The sequence below is a fragment of the Bidens hawaiensis genome, unplaced genomic scaffold (assembly GCF_021521415.1).
Source record: "Bidens hawaiensis isolate Kalapana, Puna unplaced genomic scaffold, B.hawaiensis_p1.1 tig00021032_1, whole genome shotgun sequence".
NCBI lineage: Eukaryota > Viridiplantae > Streptophyta > Magnoliopsida > Asterales > Asteraceae > Bidens > Bidens hawaiensis.
In genome coordinates, this window is record NW_027493251.1 from 148,368 (window position 1) to 160,020 (window position 11,653).

The following is an 11,653-nucleotide window of genomic DNA, read 5'->3' on the forward strand; positions in this document are numbered from 1 at the left end:
AACGTAATTTTATGTTGCACTTATAGTAAGTACTATACATAAAATTACAACACATGTACTGAAACATTTGTTTAAATCAGAATATACAATAATATACTTAAAATATCAGTAAAATGTAGATGATATGGATAGGAACTTATAAGTTAGAACATAAGCCAAGAGAACAGAATATACAATACACTTACAATATCAGTTTAAATCATTTTAATTACATTGACCAGAGTGCATATCAAATAGATGCAAAGAACCCATCCATGTTACCAAAGGTGTTCTCACTACTATGACACATGCACAAGAACCCATCTTCATCCTTAAATGTCCATAGACCGAATCGATCAAGCTAGCTGCAAACACCAATATATCATCACTATAATCACTAAATAGATTTATCACTAATAAACGTGTATAACAAAACCATACATGTTTGAGGTAACATGTTCTGCATGAATATAAACAGCGCCTTTCCAGGAGACAAATGAAGCCTGCCAGAAAGTATGTGAATAAACTGCCCGACCGACATGTATCGGGGCACCAAATATCTATCATCAAACAAAATCGAAAGATTAAATGGTGTTATACATACAAAATAAAAGATAAAGAAAACTAAAACTGTTGGCCGCTATAGCCTGAAACCCCGTTAACTAAGGTAAACAACGTAGAAAAAGCACCCATTTATGTACTGGTTCCAAAAAGATAGACTTGGTAGTCAGAAGGGTAAACGATTGTATGTATTGTGTATTGAATAGGAAGGTTACAAAGACTATAAATAGCAAATACAAATACACTTTACACCCTCTAATATTAAGTAATACATAGAATGTCTAATACGCCCCTGCAAGCTAAGGCCGGGAAGTGACTTGTAGCTTGGATCGTAAGAAGATAACCGTTGTGAGGGTAGTGGCTTTGGGCAACATTCTCTCTAACAAAGTGAAAATCCACCTCTACATGTTTTGTGCGTGGATGAAAGACTGGATTTGCTGATAAATATGTAGCACCTAGATTATCACACCATAAAGTAGGTACCGTCTTAGAAGAAACACGTAGCTCATGCAAGAGTGTTTGGAGCCAAGTAAGTTCAGCAACCGTGTCAGCTAAGGCCTTGTACTCGGACTCCGTGGATGACCGAGAGACAGTTCTTTGCTTTCGGGCAGACCAAGAAACAAGGTTGGATCCGAGAGATATAGCATACCCCCCGGTGGATCGACGGTCATCCGGGCAACCAGCCCAGTCAGCGTCGGAAAACGCACTTAGAGAGTTAAAGGCCGAGTCTGTATAAGCGTGTAAGAGTGTCCCAGAGTTATGTTTGATTAGTAGACCGTAAGCGGTTGTACCTTGCAGATATCGAAGTATCCGTTTAACTGCCGACCAGTGATTTTCGGTGGGAGAATGCATAAATTGGCACACTTTATTGACAGCGAATGTAAGATCCGGACGAGACAATGTGGCATATTGTAGGGCACCAACTATCTGACGATATTTTATCGAATCAGCAAACGGTGGACTGTCACCAAGAGCAAGGTTGGCAGTCGTGGTGATCGGCGAAGGCACTGATTTAGCTTTTGAGAGGCCAGCACGTTCAATCAACTCAAGTATCAACTCAAGTATGTACTTCCTCTGTGAAAGAAGGATATCAAAGCCTTGGTTGACAATTTCAATACCAAGAAAATAAGACAAGGATCCCATATCTTGAATAGCAAAGGATTGGCTAAGACTTCTCACCACCCGTTCGATCTCTTGTGAATTGTTACCCGTCAAGATAATATCATCAACATAGACAAGCATGTACAAAATGGTGCCCCGAGATGAATATATAAATAACGAGGGGGTCGGTTTTGGAACCCCGAAATCCGAGAGCACAAAGAGCCGTTGACAGGCGTTGAAACCATGCGCGGGGTGCCTGTTTCAATCCGTATAAGGATTTGTGAAGAAGGCACACATGATTCGGTTTGTGCGGGTCTACAAAGCCCGGAGGTTGTTGCAAGTACACGGTCTCTTTTAACTCATCATGTAGAAAGGCATTTTGTACATCGAGTTGCCTTAAAGGCCATTTTTATGCAACAACTAAAGAGAGAACAACACGAATAGTTGTCGGTTTTACCACCGGGCTAAAAGTTTCCTGAAAATCAACGCCCGGTTGTTGACGAAACCCCTTAGCGACAAGGCGCGCTTTATAACGTGTAACGGTCCCTGTTTGATCTCTTTTTAATTTGTATACCCACTTGCAACCAACAATATTAGATCTCGGAACACGCGGAACTAAAGACCATGTGCCATTTATCATAAGCACCGAGTACTCTTCAACCATGGCATTGAGGGTGTTTGTTAGCAACAGTGAAGGTACCCGATTCGGTATTAAGCGAGGCGGTATGTGTATGAAAAGAAGTGACATTGTGTGGTTTGGTTTGTTTAGGAATGGGGCGAAGATTAGGTGGTCGAGAACGCGGTAGATTCTGGGTGGGAATGGCAGGTTGCTGTTGGGCTGATGGTGTTGGGTCGGGGATGTTTGGGGTGGTTGTTGAGCTAAGTGTTCCGTAGGTGAATAAGTGGTGGGATAAAATGAAGTATAAGGATTTTGGGATGATGAGATAGAGTTTTAGGTATGTCTAATACAAAAGAGCCAAGGAAAAGGGGAATTTCTGTTAGTAGGAACAAGAACATGTTTATAGCCGTACCGCAATAATACGAGAACTTCCACCTTGTTGAAGGTCTAATGGTGCTACATGAAGACTTAAGTGAATAGCCATATGGCTGTTAAGAACAACTGAGATCCAATAAATGTTTTCGCCTAGCTTCTGGACTTTGAGATAGCATGAATTCAGAATGAGTGCTTGTTGGGTTTGTTACGAGTTTAGAAATGTACAAACCGGTTTTTAGGAACATCATCAGTTTTGAATGAAAATAGTCCAAACTGACGGATTTTTAAGTGGTTTTATTAAGCTAAGAGCCTAAGACACTCGATGAACATTTACCACATTTGGAGTATGGTATTGCCCAGTGGCGAAGCTTGGATTGAGGCATCCGGGTGGGGGGGGGGGGCTCAAAATGTATACAAAATTTCACAAACGAGGGGGTGGTTAAATTTTCGGCCGAAAACGGATAAATTTACACTACTGCGCAAAAAAAACAGGGGGGCCAGGGCCACCCCGAGCCTTAATGAAACTTCGCAAGTGGTATCGCCTACCTCTTAATTATGTAATTAATCGAATTAAAAAAGCCGTATCGCTTTAGACAAAATAGCTAGGTTCATGATTTCTCTTATTCTTTTAAAAATAAAACTAACACGTCAATTTTGTTATAATTAACTAAATATATTTTGAAAATGAAAACCGGAGCAAAAGGAAACATGAGACGATGAGAACACATAATTATCAAATTTAATTAACTTCCACAACAATATCGTTAAACACATTACTTGTTTTGTTAATAAATTAGTCACAACAGGTATCAGACGTGATGATAACATCAAAATCGCTCAGAGTCCATTCTGCCTCTTCATCTTTATTGCTTACAAATATCTCAGTTCCCACATCGAGCGACGTCCATATCCTTTTTGCAGTCGTAGTCCCGGGATCCTGCATTAATCAAACATGTCAATTTCAATGCGTTTATACATAGGTCGATCCAAGTTATGTTTATATTATACATCAAATGCCAACATGAGAATATGAGATAGTAAGCTAAACGTGTCAAACATGTAAAAAGTAGATGCGTTATAAATGACGGGTCAATTTGAATTATCTTCATGTCTAGTGGGCCCAACGCTAATGTAAAAGAATTAAGTCATTAACATAAAGTGAACGGTTCCGAAGCCAGCATAAGTGTAATTTTAATGCATAAAACCTTAAAAACCACTTTTTTAATAAATAAAAAACACTAAAATAATATAACTTTTGTAATCATATCAGACACATTAACTATTTAGGCCAACTTTACAAACATACCTTCCATTATGATCCGAACCCATTTTAGCCCGATAATAGTAAAACATACCTGATAAAAGTAAAGTCTACTAGACAACCCGCCAACATCAAGCTCCCAAGTCCGTGCATCCCCGACCCACCCATCTCCTTGCTTTGTCGGGTACCCATATTCGGCCCATATCGGGTGGGGCAATAGTTGCACAAGTTCTTGGGCCTGTGGGTTGCTATACGGGTCACACGTGCTATATGGCTTCTCCAAATGGGCTGCATTCCCGGGTGCGCAATAATAGTGGTACGCCCCATACGGGAACCTAGCAGTGTCATTTCTGTATATCTTTGTGTCGTTGGGGGTAATATGGTACGGCGGACAGTTACCAAGTGCTGATGGGGCACACCACGCTGGAATCTCGGGATTGATGATCATTTCGCTGTATCGAGTAATGTCGGTCAACACGTCGCAGTCACAAGGTTGACCATTGTTTTTCCAACAACTGCCCATGTCTATTAGGTAGAATTGGCTCTTGGGACCACCACCTTTTTTGACATCTAAGGTTAATCTCACTTTGAAATTGGGGGATTCCGGAAGCTGTGTTTTAAAGACCAAAATAAAGAAACTTTAGATTGTTAATTTTAGTATTAAATAATCAGATATTCAACAAACAACAGACTTTGAAATTTGCTTATTGTTGTATCAAAATCTAGTAAGCATTCTATTTTGCAATAAAAATAAACAAATTGGAAAAATGTTGCTTCATCTGATTTACCTAATAAATGATAAAAAGAATAAATATGTAATAAACAATTTATCGTGTCAAACGTAATAAACATTTTATCTAGTTATATATACTAATAAACAAAGTTGAAAATGTTAGTTAATGTGATTTATCTAAATAAATGAATTTTATTTATTTTATTTTTAAAAAGAAAAGTAAATAGAAACAAAAAAGAAACGTCAAACTCGATACTAGGAACTATGGAATTTGGGTCTGAAACGTTGGATAACAAGGTTCAACCAAACACAAACTTAACATGAACTACTCTCGACTCAGGAGCATCGTAAGTCTATTGTTTCATGGAAAGTTCACTAAAGTGTATCATTTGAAACAAAATGTGGATCGTTTCGGGGAAGAAAAGGTAACACCGAGATATAAATGATATATGAACATTCAACAAATTCATCGGAGGGATGTGGGGACAATGGTCCTGGTCCAATGCACGTTATGATCAATGATTAATGTGATAAAAGCTGAAAAAGTCTAAAAAACATGTTCTTCAATTATTTGGTGACTTACACAAGAGCCACCACTACATAATCTCCCAAAAGTTAAAAGGGGAAAATGACAAAAAAAATCATGTTAGATTTGATCACAGAGTGCTTGTAATGTCATCAAACAGGCAGGCAATGAGGGTTGGACAACATGTCAAAATAAATCCAATAGATCCAATGTGAAAATGATAGTCTAATACCAAACTTGACATGATATTAGATATCGAACCAAAACGAGCCTACTGTTTATATATTATAAATATAAATATATAACTTAATAAATATTATTATGTAGATAAATGTGAATATAACTAAATAATATGTATTAGATTATACATAACGAAATAAACGTATAAATAATAAACAAGGAGCTTGATAAAATTTCGAGTTTAAAAACATTCTAATAAACCGAACTTAAACTTTAGAAATAGAGTTCAAAAAACAAGACAAACTTTAGTTGAATTTGTTAAGTTAAACGAGACAAACTCAAGTTGCTCAATATATTATTTATAACAAGAAAAAACTTTACTAAAAATGTACTTAAAAACTAAGCTAAAGGATTCACATATTATAAGTTAATTACTTGATAAAATCAAAATCACATTATCTTTCAATTTTCCTAGAATTAACTTTGTTTTAACAAAAATCAACCAAAAAAAACAAAAAGTTAAAAAAGCAAAAATTAAAGTATAACAAAGAAAAAAACATACCGTTTTAAGCATGCCTCTTGTGTCATAATGATAGCCGCCGGAAAAGCCTTTAGTGGCATCAGCCCTCAAATACAACATCAACCACGGATACAACTTTGATGTTTTCAGTTTATGGTTAAACTCCCAACCACCCACCCCTACTCTCTTCTGCCACGTCACCTCATAATACGACCCATTCAAACGATCATAGCTACCGTTAAACCCGCCTCGCATAACCGGAACATTGTCTTTACCATATTCAATAGCTGTTGGTTGATGTTCCAACACCGGCTGGTTCATACACCCGGCCCCGAAACACGGGAACCTTCCCGGCATTGAAAATGGGGGCACCTTTTTGCCGTTTTCCGGGCACAGGCCGGAGAACGTGTCGTAGTTGCCGTTTTTAAGCATGATCATCCAAAACTGCCATGGGTGGGTCCCGGTGGACCCCACTTGGCAGAGATCGCCGAGGTAGAGTTCCTTTTCGGCTGCGTAGAGGTCCGGGTCGTGAAGGGATTTTGGGTTTAGCCCCGGGAATGAGTCCCCGATGCCGAGGTGGTTGTCGTGTTCGGTTACTTTGTGGTTTATTCGGTAGCCGTCTTTACCTATGAAAGTATTCGATGATAGTTAGAAATTGGTAAATATATTTAAAAGTTAACTAGACGAGTGTGAGATTGTCTGAGTTATCGTTAAAAATAAATTAAAAAAAATGTTAGTTTTAACGTGTGGAGATTAATTATATATTTGGAACTGAAAATAGTTTCCAGCGAGGTTAAAATAAAGAATAAATTGCCAATGCATGAAAAAAATACACTCATTTGACCATTATTAAAAAGAATAAAGAAAATAAAACAAAATAATTTACTAAACTGAAAACATAGAATAGTTATAAGGATAAACCAAGAAATTTAATGAAGAAAATTACATCAATTTTTAACCATATTTTAGATGAAATATTGAAAACTAAGTAATTTGGAAATAAAGGAAAAAAAATTAAAATAATTTAATCATTCTAATTTGCAAACCAGAAAATGAAAAAAATTACATTAATTTGACTATTTTAAAAACAAAACCAACTAATTCACAAAAAAAAATTCAACAAATTACACTAATTTAAAAATATTAAATATTTAAACCAAATAATTTGCATAATAATAATAATATTAATGATAATAATTACCGGTGGAAACAAGATCGAAGCAATCAGCAGCTCGTGGACTGCCCATGGCCGGAGCTTCAACTCCGACTTCATTACAAAAATTCCATCCCTCAAACGCCACTCTCAGCCCATCTCTCTTCATTCCGGGATCACCCACGGCCGAATAATCAGACTCCGCCGTTGATTTCAAATACGCCGGTTCACCTCCGGCGATTGAAAGACAGAAGACGACGGCGGTGAAGATTAAAAGGGGTGACGTCATCGGTGTAAAGTTGAGTGGCATTTGAATAGAATAAATGTGTGGTGGAATGGAATGGAACAGTGATAGTTAAGGCTGCCGGACATTACTTTTCCGGCTAAGCTTTTTGGCCTTTTGGTTTTTGTTTTGTCTTCTCTTTTTCTGGTTATAGAATGCGCTAAACTGATTCAAATTAATTATACTCATCTTTTCCAAGCTTGTTGAAAATATGAAAGAAAAAATAGCTTTATTTAATATTTACTAAACTAACTATTTTGATCCGAATTTAATAACTTCACGCAAGTTTCTTTTTCTTTTAGTTTGCACGTCTCATCTTTATTAGTACCTAAGTTTTATTTTTGGCCATCTGTTTTTAAGTGTTACTGTATATAGTTAAACAATCAAAGAAGTAAACCCAAAATACATAAATGAGAAACAAATTCGTCATTTAACTTTGCCTTCGACAGGCGGTTTTGAGAGCGGAGTCTAGGAAGGTTGCTAAGCATGAGACATCGTGTTTGGAGAATCAGCACGTGTTCATTCCATTTGCCTTCGACACTTTTGGATCCCTAGCTCCCGAGGCGGTTCGCTTCTTGGAGCGGGTGCAGAAGGTGGTCCACAGTGACACGCAGAGCCCGAGGAACCAAGGATTTATATTTAGTAGAATAGGATTTGCGATTCAAAAGGGGATAGCGACGCAGCTTGTTGCTCGCTTACCCATTATCCAGATGTAGTTCGGTTTGTGTTCGTTCATTTAACTTTATAATTAATCGAAGAAAAAATTCGTCTTTTTTTTTCTTTTTTGGAATTAAAAAAAAAACCCTTTTTCGTATTTAACCTTCCACCATTTATCATTTTACATATACACAAAAAGAAAAAAAATAAAAAAAGAATCATCAACTAAAAATTATGGAGAATGGAGAGTTCTAAGGGCGTGTTCGTTTCACGGAATGAAATGGAATTGGAATTGGAATATGCATAGGAATTGGAATTTAAAGGAATTGGAATTGAAATTTAAACATTCCCATAGGAATAGAATTTGCTGGAATTGGAATCCCAATTCTATCTAACGTGTTTGGTTGGCCAATGAGTCGGAGGCATCACTTTGACCCACTCTACCGACGACCCACAACGTTTTTGGAAGATCCGACCCGTTGATGATCTGAACCGCTTCCACATGACCCGACCCGGCCCGCTTTCATTTTTTTCTGTTTCGTTATTTTTCCAGTTTTATTCTGGTTCGTTTTTTTTGCTTCAGTTGATTAGTTTATTGGGTTTTGTTCCGACTCGGTTTCAATTTTTTGGGTTCGTTTAGGTTGGCATTTCGTTTTTTGTTTTCTTCGAGTTCGTTTTTTTCTTGTTTATTTGTTCAGTTTTTTGGGTTTTGGCCCGTTTCGGTTTTTTTGGTTCGTTTAAGTCGTTTTTTTTCTATTTTTGTTTGGTTCAAGCTCTTTTTTTTGGCTTATTTTGTTCAGTTTTTTCATTTTATGTTTGGTTCAAGTTCGTTTTTTTTTGCTTATCTTTTTCAGTTTCTTAGGTTTCGGCTCGTTTCGGTTATTTTGGTTCATTTATGTTGTTTTTTTCGGTTTCTATTTGGTGTAAGTTCGTTTTTTTTGCTTATTTTGTTCAGTTTTTTGGGTTTCGGGCCATGTTGGTTTTTTTTTGTTTGTTTTTATCGGTTTCTGTTTGGTTCAAGTTCGTTTTTTGCTTATTTTATTCAGTTTTTTTGGTTTCAGCTCGTTTCGGTTTTTTTGGTTCGTTTATGTCGTTTTTTTTGTTTTGTTTCCGTTCGAGTTTAATTTTTTGTTTCGTTTTGTTCGTTTCCCCGTTTTTTTTTCATTTTAGTCGGTTTACTCGGTACGGTTTAACTTTTATTTTGGTTAGTTTTTTTGTTCGGTTTATGTTTTTTTTCTGTTTCGTTTTGATTAGTTCGATTTCGTTTCATTTCGGTTTCTATTCTTTATTTCGTTTTGGTCCATGAAATGGCTGGGGCGTTGGCGGACCGGGTCGGGTTGAGCCGAACTGACCCTGGAGTCAAACCGAACACAAACTGACGCGGGGCGCCGAACTGAATGCGAGCTGACCCGGGGCGTTGACCCAAACGCGACCCGACCCGGAGCACTGAGCTGAAAGCGCTAAGACTCGGAGCGTCGACCTGAATGTGAACACACCCGAAAAGTCAACCCGAACACGACCATGTTAGTCGTCCAATTGAAGATTCCATCAAATTTTACTTGAATTCCTTCACATGATGGAAGGATTTAGAATCCCTTTGTTTAAAGGAATTTGAAGGAATTTAATTCCAATTCTAATTCCAATTTCTTGTCAACCGAACACACCAAAATGGAATTAAGATTCCAATTCCAACGAAACGAACACGCCATGTCATGGGATTTTAATTCCAATTCCTTTGAATTCCCACGAATTCTATGAAACGAACGTGCCTTAAGAATCCAACAACCAAAAAATCTTCCACATCCCGGGGGTTTTCGAACACAAGAGAAGCCTGTAGAGGACGTGATTCCGATGTGCAAGGCGGTTCGAACACTAGAGGAGCCGGTAGAGGATGTAGTTCCAACGTGCGAGCCTGTTCAAGCTCGAATTTTCAAGGATATACACCGCAACCATTTTATATACAACCACAATCTAGTTCTCATGTTCAACCGCCACATTTTTTTACATATCCACATGGGCGGGCCGGGCTACTCTCGTTTCACCCGGTCGGTATGAATACTCTATGGACAATCTAGTTCTAACTTTTGGGAAAAGGTCGTTGTATATTACACTTCGCTTATTGGTGACGATTGAAATGTTCATCAACTTTGTTCAAAACGGGAGACACTTCAGCCTCAAATGACCGAGTGGATTTTGGATACAAGCGATAATATTTATTTTATAATTTAATATATATATATTTTTGTGGTTTTAATATATATTTTGTAATATAGGAACGTTTTTGAGAAAGTGGGTGTGCCGGTTTTGATTTGATGAAGAAGACGTTAAAGGATTACCAATCCCGACATCTGAATGGGTTTACTCACATTAACTTGTGGGAGATTGTAAGAGCACATGCCAAATGAGCATTGGTATCATTAGTGGGTGAAGATTGTTGTTTATTTTAGTGTTATTGGATTAACTCGTCTATCGAGGAAATAACGTTAGAGATTAAACGAGTTAGGTGCCGCGGGAGTGCGGGCTCAATTTAATTCTAAAATGTTATTTGGGCTTAAGTATAATGTAAAGTGGGCTTCTAATTATTGATTTGGGCTCAAATGGGTTTTTTAGTTTAAACAAACAGCTATAATCAAAGGGGATTGATATATCTCGATCGATCAAATATAAGAGAACAACGGTTACTAGGTTCTTCTCTGATTTTTCATAGAACAATAACAAATCAATTTCATGTGCAGAATTCTCTGTCTTATCTGATAAATCATTGTGTGTAACTGTGGGTGGTAACCTTGACCAAAACCATTTCAAATAGGTAAATTTAGGTTGTTTTAAAATTTAAATGGGTTGATTTGGGTCATAGGTTTTAATTAAATGGGTCAAAATGGGTCACTTGAAATTTCACATTCTTATTTTTGGGTCGAAATGGATTGACAAATTTAACTATATGGGTCAATGTGGGTTAGTGTCTTAAGCAAAAGTGGCATGTTCGGGTTTAAACGGGTTTTAGATTGGAACGAGATCGGGTTCGGCTCGGATCAGGTTTCGTGCCGACACGAGTTTTAGCACTAGACGGGTTGGGTTTCCGTTTCTTTCGAGTTTTCACACTAGACGGGTCGATTTTGGTTTTTGTTTCGTTTTCGTCGACTTTTCAGTTTCGGTTAATTTGTCGGGCTTTTTTTATGAACGAGAAAAACGGCGAAAACATTTAGTTTTCTACTTTTTTCGTTTTTTATTTATATTTTGAGTTATGACTTTTTATTGGCTTTTTTGAATTTTTTTTGAAGGGTTTTGATCTTAATAAAAACCCTCAAAAAAAAATTAATAAAAAAAAATCATAATTCAAAATATAAAACAGAAACAGAAAAAGTAAAAAAACTAAAATGTTTCGTCCGTTGTCCTCGTTCAACAAACAAAAAAACCGACCCGAAACCCGTTTTGACCTTTCCGATCTGGACCCATTACGACCCGGACCCGTTCTGAACCGAACCTGTTGACCCTAACCCGTTCCGACCCGAACCAAAACAACCCATTTTGGTCAAAACATGCTGAAACAAGCTGTTAAGTGCTGAAACGAACTGAAAAATCGCTTAAGCGAGTTGTTTCGCTTAAAAGAGCTGTTAAGCGCTGAAACGAAATGAAAATTTGCTTAAACGAGCCGTTAGGTGCTGAAACGAACTGAAAAATCGCTTAAGCGAGCTGTTAAGTGCT

The 11,653-nt window shown here is 37.4% G+C and overlaps 1 protein-coding gene across 1 annotated transcript; it reads right to left on the bottom strand.

Moving 5' to 3' along the window:
* Positions 1-3,369: 3,369 nt before the first annotated feature.
* On the bottom strand, positions 3,370-7,416 carry LOC143562546 (uncharacterized). The gene is made up of 4 exons (XM_077050316.1): positions 7,057-7,416; positions 5,898-6,481; positions 3,991-4,506; positions 3,370-3,572 (listed from the first exon to the last, which is right to left on the bottom strand). Exons 1-4 carry the CDS (start codon positions 7,316-7,318, stop codon positions 3,429-3,431), a joined length of 1,506 nt encoding a protein of 501 aa, XP_076906431.1. The 5' UTR covers positions 7,319-7,416; the 3' UTR covers positions 3,370-3,428.
* Between the last annotated feature and the right edge of the window lie 4,237 nt (positions 7,417-11,653).

Excerpts from the sequence above, each read along its gene's own strand:
- LOC143562546 (XM_077050316.1), bottom strand. The coding sequence starts at position 7,318 with ATGCCACTCAACTTTACACCGATGACGTCACCCCTTTTAATCTTCACC. Across the intron at positions 4,507-5,897 it reads CAAGAGGCATGCTTAAAACG|CTTCCGGAATCCCCCAATTT; the intron begins GTATGTTTTTTT and ends TTTAAAACACAG. Across the intron at positions 3,573-3,990 it reads GTAGACTTTACTTTTATCAG|GATCCCGGGACTACGACTGC; the intron begins GTATGTTTTACT and ends TGATTAATGCAG.